Raw genomic sequence first — 12,842 nt, forward strand, 5'->3', positions numbered from 1 at the left:
AGAATCTGGTTAAAAGCCTCAAAATGGCCATAGGGGCCACGCGGCCGATGAAAACTACCCAAGTCCCAGGACAGAGACACCGGAAGCGTGGGTGCCTCATTTTTCTGTCCCCACCCTCGATTTTCCGAATTTTCACAGAAACCCGGGAGAATTCACCAATGGCTCAATGCAGACTAGGGACAGTCCCCATCCAGCATGCGGCATGGCCATACCTCACACCAGAGAGCAGCCTCCAGCCTTGGGACTGCCCCTGCCCACTCTGGGTCACGCTGCCGGGTGAACACAAAAAGCCCTGTAGGGTTTGAGTCACAGAATCTCCTCCACCCCCACCCACCCCTCCTATGCCCACTTGGCTTCTCCCTGTTGGCTCCTGCAAGGTATAGCCATTCCAAGAACCCTTGGCCCTTCCCTGGCTCCCCGGACCAGGACCGGCATCCCTGGGCCCCGGGTACCGTCACCTGTAGCCCTGGCTGAAGGCCGTCCCTCCGTGAGCCCCCACACCAGGGGACTTCCGGCCCCACCCGCAAAGGAGAAGGAAGAGGACGGTTCCTAAGAGGTCTCTCATCCACGACAACACCGTACGTGGTAAGTGGGAAATGCTGCGCTCCGGATTCTCCTTCATTCTGTCACGTCCTCTTACGTGTGAATCACTCAGTACTTCTGCAGCCAGCGGTGGCGACTGGGAGCCAGAATTCCATTCAGGGATTATGGGGTAGACCACAATGGCCCCGCAAGAAAGGGACAAGACACGACGAGTTCTAATTCTTTTGTGGGAATGTTTGCATCTGTGCCAATGAAGGCCCTTGATTCATCGCGGTCCATTTTTTCCCTTCGGCGTTCGCCATCAACTCTCTCCCAGAAGCCTCTTACCGCTTTCAGGAAGAAGAACGTGTGGCCTTCAGAACCAGCAACGATTAACCGGGGGCACGGGGAAGGTCGGGGTCACCGAAAGATTCAGGGGAACTCGAATTCGGGCTGTAGAGGGGGGCTACTCCGCGTGATGCAGTCAATACACAGGAGGCCCGGCGGCCGTCCGAGTCCAGCCTGGTTTGGAGAGAGAGCCCTGCAAGCAGTGACCGAGGGGCCCTGGTCGATCGTGGGCGCGCTGCCTCCACAAACACAGAAGCCAGAGGGGCCAGGCTGCTAGTTTCGCGGCCACCAGCTCCACGGGCCACGAGTGGACGGAGCGCTCTAGCAGGGGATCCGGCTCCCAGGAAGGACAGGCGTCCTGTGAGAGAGCCGGCAGCTCACGTTTTAGGTGTGCACTCGCTCACTCTTCTGGATCCCCAGAGAATCATCTGGCGACCATTCCAGCCGGCTGAACTGGTGCCCACAGAGACGACATCATCATTTGGGGACGAACCATCCCGGCCCAGGATTCTCAGTTCCCACTCTGAATTCACGGCCAGCCAACCACATGAGTACCCACGAGCTGGCTACGTACTTGCACTTTCCGGAGGTCGAATCCGGGGCCGACGTGAGCTGGAGGGCCTGGGATGCACACAGACAGGTCAGCCCACCACCACCAAATGGCAAAGCTTGCTCTTCGTGCTGTCACTGTTACCACTGCTGCTCACACCGGGCCCTCGGCGCCTCTGTGTCTGGTCATAAGGCACCTCCCGAGGGGTACTCTAGGTGTGCCTCCACATTAATCATCCCAGGAAGGGGGGGGGGGGTCCCCAACTAGGAGACGCAGGGCTGTCGTGCGGCGTCAGAAACTGACGATAACACCTAATATCAGGGCCTGACGTGCGCCAGGCTTTAGGAGAAGCAGCGGACACCGCGTGCATTAGTCTAACTAGAGAAGGGAGGAAACTGAGGCCCGGAGCAGTGGACTAACTTGCCCCGGGGTACACCTAGTGAGACCCGGGGCCAGGATCTGGGGGGACCGGGCAGTCTGACTCCACAGTCCACTCCACTAGACTGTCCCCGAAGGCGGAACGCAGAACAGCACCAAGACCACCTCGCCCTGACGCTCTTCCCCCGAAGCCTGCCTCTGAGCAGGTGGCGTGGGAGGGTCAGGCTCTGAAGCTGTTTCTGTTTTGAGAGTGATCAAGAACAACATCGTGAGAGCCCGGTGACCCCGCCCCCGGTTCACCCATCGAGTCACTTGTTCCTGCAGTGAGAGCCCCCGGGCATGGGCTGCAAGCCCGTGATGGCACAGGCCCCCTCCGCTCGCAGGGAGTGGGAAGCCCAGCAAGTCCAGCGCTCTCTCCTGCGCACCACCGCATCTCTGTTGCAGGAACGGACGAAGGAGTGCAAGACGAAGGAAACTATTCTACAGAAATGGAGGGTGAGAAAAGGTTCTTTAAAAAAAAAAAAAAAAAACAACAAAGTACCCATAGGTAATGATGCATATCCCGTAATCTAATCTATATGTTCGTTGTGCAAAAATAATGAGATGTTAGCAGTTTCAGAATTAGTGTTCTCTTACTCTATTTCCCTCAACACGAAACCTGATCTGCTCTGCATTAGAATTGTAGCAAGAACTCAAGAAGTATCCCCGAGCAGGAACCATATGATTTTTAATGCACAGACGAATTTCAATTCGGCATTCACCTCGCCATGCTGGTGTGTTTTAAATTTAACCTTAAATTACAGACTTTTCAAATAACTCCGCTCTTCCCTCTGCTCCTCTCTCTTCAATTTTGGTTTGGTTTTGCGAAAGGTCTGCTGGTAAAAATGAAGCAATACCAGTAACTTATCTACAAATTACGGGAAGGAGAAAGTAGGTTAAAAAAGACCAAGAAACTTAAAACAAGCACGATCAAACCACATCCGAGTGAGGCAGGAAACAATAGGAGACCGTTCTTGCTCAGAGGGAAGGAAGGTGAGTCTCACCGGGACTGCTATCGAGCGAGTCACCGATGGGGACTCACCTCCACTCCACCCAACTTTCAAGTGCAGTCATCCGAACGCGACACAGTTCGATTCTGCACCCAGGCGAAGGCGATACCCGGAAGCAGAAGGCAGACACTTTCACTTGGGGCTGGCAATTCCTTCCACGCTCAAAAGAATCTCATTTTCAGTTCAGACGCCCACCACGACGAGCCGCTGTGAGTCTGTCACAATGGAGGCAGAAACTTCGTCCCCAAAAAGGGGGCCGGCGGGAGAAAGGACGGGTCTCCCGAATGCTGCCTCTCGTCAGAGGGCCCAACCGCCGTGGGTATCCCAGGCTGAGCGGTCGCCAGTAACGTTCTGCAGTTTGCTTCTGCTCAAATTGCAAACCCCAAGCGTCGATGCCAGCACCCTGCCGTGACAGCGTGCTGGAGTTCTGGCCAGATGTGACCACGGGGGGATAACCAGCGAAAGGGTGTGATTATTTCTCGTGGCCGCAGGCCAGTCAAGTGCAATGAGAAAGCCTGCAAACCCCAGCAGCCCAGAGATCTCTGTGTCCGTCCCTCCGAACACCAAGTCCAACTTCGTCACTGAATGTCTCACACGAGGACACTCTGGGACGAAGTCTGAGCAGCCATCTTGGGATATGGAGACCACACGACAAAAGAAAGCCCAAGGCGACTCAACACGGCCCCATGTGATATGAATGGAAATGTCCTAGGAGCGTGCAGCAGGCTGGATGGGGACCGGGCGAGTCTGATGGCAAACACATGCCGACCCGATGGGGACCGCCTCGGAGAAGCGTGCAGCAGAAACGTGTACAATGGGGACCAGACCTTCTGACTGCTGGAACACAATCCCGAGATGCAGATTTTTTGTGTGTGAAACTTCCTAACTGTTAACGTTGGTCATTCATAGAATTCTCTGTTAAATACCACGAACACCAAACCAAATGGCTTTGAGGGCCAGGCTGCAACCTGCCGGGTACCTGATGGACACTTCAGCTGTGTTTCCTCCCCATCCCCACCAAGAGCCCTCCGGAGTAGGACGCGCCCTCTCCGTTTCCTAAATGGGGGGAGGGAGGACGATGCGCCTGAGGGGGCCCGCTGGCTGGCGGTCATCGGCAGCTCTGCCCTCGAGGCCCTGCGACTCTGCTGGGTCAGCACTCCACCCCTCGCATTCGGACAGCAGCAGGGAGTTTAAGCAAGTTGGAAAGAAAACTGTCTGGCTCCACGAACACCAGGTCGTCTCCACGTTGCCCCGCCTGAAGTGTCGTGGCACGGGCCCCTAAGGGAGGCTGTCCTGTCCAATACTCGTCACTCCTGGCCCTCTAGGTTACATCCTCTCGCCAAAAACTACTCCTTCCCTTTAGAGCACGTGTGAAACTCGAGACAGTACATTTGTTTGTATATTTATTTGACCGACATCTGTCACTCCTACTAGACTATAAAGCTCCAAAAAGACAGAAACCATTAGGATTTTGTACATCCCCAGAGCCAGCACGATGCCTGTTCCAAAGAAAGGGCTTAATAAATACTTTCTGAATGAATCAAAGAAGGGACAGACCAGACAGGGGCCGTGAAAGGGCCCCGTTCAATTCAGCAGAACTAACGCCACCACTGACAAGGACAGAGTGTCTGGGAACCTTTTCAAAGGCTCCAAGACTCCCTTCAACAGCAAAAGGGCCCGGCCAAGCCATCGTACGCCAGAAAAACCAGAAGGGCAGGGACCCCTGTCACTGCGCTCCAGGCAGTTCTGGCCTCCCACGCTGCGGGATCCTCCGCCACCTGCTTCCTCAGATATGGCAACAGAGCCGACTGCCCAAGGGCAAGCCTAGCCCTTGGACCTTTCTACCCACTGCCTGAGAAACCGGTTGCAGAGACAGAGTCCTCATGAAACAGCCTTTGTGTGAGACACCGGCTCATCTCAGACACATCCGCCGGGCCCAAGCTGCAGCGGATACAGTGAGACAAGTCGCCTGCCGCGGCTGGGAACGAGGAGCCAGGGCCTCCCAGGCCGGAGGTGTGGTGAAGGCACAGGTGTGCAGGCAGAACCTCGGGGCCTGCAGGGGAAAAGGCAAGCTGGACCAGTACTAAGGAAGCCTGGCGCTCAGCACACATGACGATGGTGGGAGGGAAGACAGATGAGACACACAGGGGCCAAGCGGGAAGAAGCCTTGACTCCCGTCTTCCCGTCTCGGGAGTTTCCCGTTAGCAGAGCACAAAATGCAGACGTGCTGTGCTTAGGCCACAGGTGGGTGATCGTTTAAAACGGGGGAGCATGTGCATCAAAATGAGGATTTCCAGCTTGTCTGGAAACGCGAGGAAACAGGCAATCCCGCATCTGTGTTCTGGCAGAGCCGCAGGCTGGGGAGGAACCGCAGCTGCTGACAGAGAGCATGTGCTGTCCAATTTGCCGCAGTCCCCACCACTCCCTACTGCCCTCCCACGGGGGTCCGCATCATTCACAGATGTTCTCCGTCCAGTCTCTGCTGGCATTTGTACCTTCGTCAAGGTGTGCTCTCATTCTGTCCCAGTAACAGTGTCTCAAAGATTCGCAACCAGGGCCCAGAGCAGTACAGCTCCCCGTTCGATAACATCCGATCAATCAAATCCGCTCAGTACCCAAACCCAGATGTTCCTGGGGACACGTTTCAAGACCCCGGTCGGGTTCCTCGCGCCTCAGACCAGCTTATACGCCATCATGGCTGCCGTACAGGCAGAATGTCAGTTTCTGGTTTTAGAGAAACACACGCATGAACAAAACGAGCAACGGCCTATCAATGTCTACACACGGTCCCAATGCTAAGGACTTACGCAACTTCGCTGAACATCCTGTTCGCTCTTAGCATACATCTCAGACAGATCACCGTTCAGAATGACTTCTGCTAGTGAGTTCACCAGGGGTGCGTGATGTATAATTAGGAAGACCTGGTGAGAAAGAAGACACCGGGTTTGCGTTACAAGTGTGTGCTCTCTCCGCTTCTCCTTCCTCCATCACAAATAAGTAGGCTGAGGTACCCAGGGCCCGTATTGAACAGCAACTCCCGTGAAGCAAAAGCCAAAGAATGGGTCTCATTTAGGAGAAACCGGTTACGCCTTTCTCCTCCCAGGGTTGGCCGCTCCTTCATTCAGACTGTTGCCTATTTGGCTGGCTGCTCCCCGGCGGAAGGAAGTGCATCAAAGCAAGACGGTCCCTCATGGCCGGGGGAAGCCAAATCCCACTGAAGTGGAGCAAAGTGGGAGAGCAGCGGCCAAAGCAGCACACTCCTTCCTCTCCACAGGCATCTCAGCGTCGAATCTGATTACGCTAAGACTGGAAGGCACAGACCCAACATCTCAGTTATACGGGAGGAAGGGGCCGGCGAGTCTCGTTCCCGTCCAGGACTTGGCAAACCGTCGTCTCCACAGAGAGCCCACGGCTGGCATGAGCTGGGGCCCCCGCGGTGGGTCTCAGCGCACCAAGATTCCGTGGCAGTGTCGGGAGGTGTGGACGCTGTGGGGAAGAGAAGCCACAGGAGCCAGAGGCAGACCCAGCCGGGCCAGCATGTGGAATGAGAAGGCACTGGGCTGTCTGGGATGGCCCTGCCACCCCACCCCGTGGCCCAACGGTCAGGACAACGGCGCTGGGAATCAGGGTATTCAAAGGTGCCTCGCAAAGCTGGCTCAGACACGCCGGCTACTTTGTTTTACAATATAAAGCCAACAGCAGCAGTGGAGCACAGTGTGGGACGTGCACCGTTTACACAGAAAAAGGGCGTGTGCGCCCATCTGCATTTGCTCACATGCACAGGGAACAGGATTTCCAAGCCCTGGCGCTATGATCCGGCCCTAATTCTTTGTTGTGGGGGGCTGCTGTGTGCACTGTAGGATGTCTGGAAGCATCTCTGGCCTCGACCCAACCAGAAATGTCTCCGGATGTTGGAGGGGGGTGGGGGAGGAAGGGAGGCAAAATCACCCCCAGTTGAAAACCTCTGCAGACAATGTGCCTGGAAGAGGGTAAGAAAACCCTGTAACTATAGTAGACTCTGGGGACAGAAATCAGGAGAAGAAACAAAAGTGGATAGAAAACTTGGTCTTCACCTGTTTTGAACTTTTTAACTTAAAAAAAAAAAATCTGTTAAAAGACCAAAAAAAAAAACATTGTTTAGGGGCTCCTGGGTGGCTAAGTCGGTTAAGCATGTGACTCTTGATTTCAGCTCCGGTCATGATCTCATGGTTCACGACATCGAGCCCTGAGTCTGGCTCTGTGCCGACAGCTGGCAGCCTGCTTGGAATTCTCTCTCTCTTCCTCTCTCCCTGCCCCTCCCCCACTCGCACACACGTGCGCACGTGCTCTCTTCCTTTCCCAAAATAAAAAAATTTTAATTAAAAAATAAAAAATAAGCAGTGTTTAAAAAACAAATAAATTAATTAAAAAACAAAAAACAAAAAACCCAGCAAAGCCAAACGCTGAAATGCTGCTGTGTCTGAGAAGCAGGATCAGGGGACAGGGGTAAGAGGTAAGAGGGAAACTTCTTGAAGGACAGCATCCCCGGCCACACTAAATTAATGTCGTCAATGGGAATTTTCTTGGTTTTGTAGCTTTGTCTGTCAAATCACGCATAAGGATGCTCTGACGTAGGGATCAGGGACATGGCGTTTACCCCCCATTGGAGGCTCTCGTGCATTTTGGGTGACAACATTGAAAAGCTCCACGGAAGGAACAGGGAGAACGGGCCCTGGAGCACCGGCTCACAAGTCTGCTTTCTGTGAGCTACTCAAACGAGTAATTTGGTGCCTGAGCTGCTGGGCCCTCGCTCAGAAAAGAGGAGGTAAGGGGCTCTCCGAGAAAGGGCGAGCGCTGACCGCACACTCCTCACAGGGACTCTGCCTGTGCAACGCTCCCACAGCTAGAGGGTCCTGGGAGCGCCTTCTATGGGATTCCCGGGGCTGAGCGTCTCTCTGCTCAGGTCCTGCCAGACTCCCAGAACGCCAAGCAGGAGATTCGGGCAGATTTGTAATGAGGCGGCAGAGGAAGGTGCCAGGAGATGCGGGGGTTTGCATGCGGCTGAGCTGCACGGAGAGGCATTCAGAAGGAGAGGGCACCAGCACAGGGCTCGGAGCACAAAGCCCCCGGGACAAGACTCTATGAGGGAGAAAGGGGCAGGCCACGCACGGACCCCAACTGGCTTAGCCTCCACGGGGAGGCTGCGGCTGCGCCTCTCTCTCTCTCTCTCTCAGTCCTCCACCTCCAAACGGCCCAGGGACCAAGTTAGAAGGACTTTCTCTCAGCAAAGCAAATAAATACCTGTGCCATTGCAGAAGTGGGAACAGAGCTCTGGTCAAACGTTTGACTATTTGACAGTCTAATGAGATGGCCTGAAAGTCTGGACTGCTTGTAATAAAAATATTTTTAAAGTTATGTAACTGGGTCACCATGGAGTTTTTCCCTTCTTGTAAATATTACATAATTACGAGAAGGAAACACACTTGTTTAAGGAGGGGGAGCAGACAAATTGGCTCAAGACACAAATCTGGGAACGGAGGCTGCTACAAGATACCTTCCAGAAGGTAATCTGGGAACTACAACCACGACAAAAGCCTCTGAAAACAGCCTCATTAGTGGAAATCCGTTCAACGGAGGTTGCTGCAGAGAGATACACACACTGGGTCTTGCAGTTTGGGTTTATTTCAAAACGCCATGAGTAACACCCATGCCGTCCACATTTCCAGAGTATTCCGAACGCCCCTTGGTTGTGTGGAAACCTCAGTCCCCATGGTAAAAACCAAGTACGTAAGGGCCAGGTTTGATTTACTTTCCATTTTCCTTTAAATTTCCATCTATTACCATGAAGAAGATAGCAGCACCTCTACTCAGAGTCTGAAAAGTAGAACCACCCCCCGCCCTTCCTTTTATTGTTTTATTTCAAGATGGGACACAGAGAGAAGACAGGGTGACGTGGCCCGGTCCTCCAAAGGACTCCCAAATGTGGCTGGGGACACAGACAAATGATGACACATACCTGTGACAGGAGATAGAGAGAAACCGGCAGGCTGATTTTCGGGCGTTCTCCTCCCTAGGGAAGGTCAGGCAGAAAGAGAGAGAGAGAGAGAGAGGTCCTGGTCACACACGTGAGCAGCACAAAAGACATGAAGCCAAAAGCCATCTGTCTGAAGGAGAGGCGCCCCGTCCCCCACTTCCTCTGTCACCCTAAGGCTGTTCTTTCCCGGTACCAGTCAGAAGTCCACCCTGCAAAATAAATTCGCAACCTGATCCCATCCAATACCGTCTCAAGGCCTCTATTTTTCTACCTGAGAAGTCCTTCACCATTAGTCACGGACTAGAGGCTGGGTCCAGGACAAAAATGAGCCCCTTAAATTACCAGGAATGTTAATTTCCCCCAGCTGGGGCACAGAGTGGCTGGCTGGCTGGCAGGACGGGCCTCTGGAGGCCTGCTCTCAGGAAGAGCGTTCAAAATGGGGCAGGGAGCCGTCGGGGCACTCTGGCTTAGGAAAAACCCCGCGTTTGTAACTGAACTTCATTGTGCTCCATCCCGCATCGACCCTGTGAGTACCTTCAGGACCCTCATTTTGCTCGGGGGGTGGGGATGGGGTGGGAGGGGGAGGTCAGCTGCCTTGTCCAAGGTCACAGAGTGAGGAAAGGGAAGAAGCAGAATTTGAGCCCAGGTCTGCAAACTCCAAGTCCCGTGCTTTCTCTCTGCCACCCCCGGCCCCCCCCCCCCCCCCCCCCCCGCCCGGACAGATCTAGTTAGGGCTGCAATTTTTTTTATTTATTTGTTCTTAGGAAGAATCTCCATGTTCCACCTCCAAGAAGAAAGCTCCAAGCCCTGGAGGGACATGTGCAGAGGCTGGAGCCCCCACAGAGTAACCAGCCGACTCCATCCTGCCTCCTGTGGAGGCCTCTGCCCCTGAAATCTGGGAAGGACGGGGCAGAATTCCTCACGGTGGGACCTGAGAGCCACCAGCTCAGAGCCACGTGGCGGACAGGTTCACGATGCAGACTGCCGGTGCACTGCAGACCCGCTGAGCCAGAATCCCTGAGACGGAGAGAGGGCCCCGGAGGACGTGCCTGTCAACACTCACACCGGATTCTGAGCCTAACTGTGGGCAGTCCCTGCTCGGGGATGTTTCCCTAAGGGCGCTCCCTCACCTCCCACCCATCATGTGCAAGTGCTGGGGCTGGCTGGGTCTTCTGCAGATCCGTGAGCTCTGGCGACCGTCAGGAAAAGTTACCGGGCTTTAGAACACCCCAAGAGAAGGATGAACAGAAACCAAAAATCTAAATTCATAGAGGTTTCCTGTTTCCTTCTGATGTCAGTGTTCTCTTCTCATTCACTTTTACAGCCAACCCCCACCCCCAAACACACTCCCTTGCACCCCTCTCTCTCCACCTTAACCGTCCCACCCCTGGGACATAAAAGGAAAGGAGGACGCCTTGAAAGGAATCTCTCTCGGGCTCAAAGCCTTGGTGGCTGGCAAAGCTTGGTCCTGTTCAAGGTGACTGTTCCTCCCCCTTCTGAAGACAGCCCACAGCCCACAGGCACGGCGGGGCCAGGCGCCCAGACCTACCTTGTCCTGGTTCTCCAGCGAGTACACATAGAGGGGCACGAAGAGCCTGTTCAGCAGGTGGTCCGTGAGCACGTCATTGAGGAACTCACAGTTGATGATCAGGATGTCATTGAGATAGTGCAGGTGGTCCAGGTGCTCGGCCACCAGGTCGCTCAGTTTCCCCCGATTCCGGTGCCTGCCAGGAAAAACAACAGCCTCAGCCGGGAAGCCGAAGCACAGAGCCGTGGAGGTCCCTGGGGGTGCTTCATTCACACAACAAATATTCATACAACAAACAAAGGCTCAAGAGCCACTTACAGCGGCCCTCCCGGCGGCATGCACGAAGTGAAAATGGGCAGGTGCACCACGATCGATTTCAGGGGACTCCCGGGATCCCCCCACCCTCTGGGGGCCTCCCTACAACTCGCCCACCACCACCACCCAAGACAAAATGGGTAAATAAAGCAAAACCCAGCTCCCTTAGCAAGCCATTCCACAAGAGCAACCACTACTCAATGTGGCAAGACCCCGTGCCTCCCAAGATAAGCAGTATTAATGCGGCAATAAATCCCGGATGACGAAAACGCTCCCGAGGGGTTCCAGGGAGAAAAGCAGGCCTCGGCGGCCACATCCAACCCCCCTGGCCCTGGCTACACATGGGGCACAGCGCAGGGATGGGACACCCCAGCCCCAGGCCCCCAGAGGTCTCTGTCTCCTTTCAGTAAAGCAACAAGCACACTGCTTGGGCCTCTCAGGTTGTCAGCCGCACACCTGCCAAGGACAGAACCCCTAAAAGAGCTAGTCGGCACACCTACACTCCCTCCAAACTGGCATCTGTTGCAAGGGGCAGCGGGGCTGGAGTAAGTCATTTTGTTTGTATCGTAATTACGACCACCATTTCAGAAGGCTTGAAATTAAAGAAGAAAACAGAAGCAAAAAGACGTGAAGGTCTCCTGTAGTCCCGCCACTAACAGAGAACATTTGGGGACTTGTCAATGAGGGACCCTACAGTCTGGTTTCCCGCGTCTATGCCTCTGTAGAGTCACATCTAAAAGGCGTGTGTTAAATATCTATCCATCAAGGCACATAACGTGCTTTAAAAAAATAATAATAATAGGATCAACTTTTCTTCTATGTAACTTTTAATAATTATTCCATAGCATACTTTAACAAGATATATCCCGAATATTTATAGCAAATACACCCTGTAAGCCTCATAGTACTATAATTACCTATGAACCCACCACCCAGCTGAGACCCACAATACTTATTCACAATGTTTTGCAACCTTTTCCCCCATTTAAAAAGATGCCGTGGGAATTTTTCTTTAGCAGAAGAGTTGACGTACTTCATGTCTTAAACCTTTAGTTTGAAAAGTACATGCAGATGGGTTTTTAAAGTTCAGTGGTATTGGGCGCCTGGGTGGCTCAATTGTTAAGCCTCTGACTTTGGCTCAGGTCATGACGACACGGTTCGTGAGTTTGGGTCCCACAGTGGATGAGCTCGAGCCCTGCTTCTCTCTCTCTTTCTCTCTCTCTCTCTCTCTCTCCCCCCCTTGCTCACTTGCACCCTCTCTCTCTCTCAAAAAATAAAATAAGATACAAATAAAAGTTTAATGGTATTGATAAGATGATAATAACAAACAGCAGCCCTAGCCCAGCCTCCCCCACCCCTGCCTGATCTCCAGAGAAGGCAGGTGTTAACTTTTTACTTGTTTCTGTGGATAGGCCCCACCCCCCCACCTCCTCCACCTCTACAATCTGCAAAGTCTTCTACTTTGAAGTTGAGCCCTTTCCAATATCACATGGTGGCCTTCTGTTAGGAAGGAACACTTTGCATTCCCCCCCCGCCCCCCCGGCCCCAACAACTGATACTGACATCATCACAACCATTCACGGGAGAGCCACGCAGAGGACAAGGAGTCCACTTCCTTCCTGGAATGACTTTTTGTCTTTTCTGGAATCAAGTGCCACGTTATGTTTCATTCACATCCGTGACTCTTCATCTCTGTACAGGTCCTGGTTTTCCCGAATGTCCCGTCACATCCACCACTACTTGCCCAGTCTGGGAGCTACGATTCTATGGCTTTGGGCCCCTCCTCCAGCACCGTCCTTCCCGGACCCCCGGATCCCTCTGTCATCCTGAGCCTGCCTAGGTGTGCCTCTCACCAGGTCTCTCTGCTCAGCTGTCCCTCCGGGGCAGGGGTTGCCCACTTGCGGTGATTTTGCCTTAAAGGACCCATCTGGCAACGTCTGGAGACGTTTTTGGCCGAAACAACTGGAAAAGGGGTGCTCCTGGCATCTGGTGGGCGGAGGCTAGGGAGGCCACTAAATATCCTACTCTGTGCGGGACGACCCCCGACGACACAGAGTTACCCAGTTCCAAAGATCAGCCGCTGAAACGGAGAAATCCTGCTCTGGAACTTGTATTCATCGCTCTGGGGCCCGAGTCACC

At 53.8% G+C, this 12,842-nt stretch overlaps 1 protein-coding gene across 10 annotated transcripts in view; it reads right to left on the reverse strand.

Annotated features, from left to right (window-relative positions):
• CLEC16A (C-type lectin domain containing 16A) overlaps positions 1-12,842 on the reverse strand; it is a 201,831-nt gene that overhangs the window by 160,329 nt on the left and 28,660 nt on the right. For all 10 annotated transcript variants that reach the window (XM_042921638.1, XM_042921640.1, XM_042921637.1 and 7 more), the window contains exons 7-9: positions 10,410-10,584; positions 8,843-8,896; positions 5,655-5,768 (exon numbers count right to left, since the gene is read on the reverse strand). In XM_042921638.1, coding sequence (XP_042777572.1) covers positions 5,655-5,768; positions 8,843-8,896; positions 10,410-10,584 — 343 coding nt within the window. The remainder of the gene's footprint in view (positions 1-5,654; positions 5,769-8,842; positions 8,897-10,409; positions 10,585-12,842) is intronic.

The sequence above is a fragment of the Panthera leo genome, chromosome E3 (assembly GCF_018350215.1).
Source record: "Panthera leo isolate Ple1 chromosome E3, P.leo_Ple1_pat1.1, whole genome shotgun sequence".
Lineage (NCBI taxonomy): Eukaryota > Metazoa > Chordata > Mammalia > Carnivora > Felidae > Panthera > Panthera leo.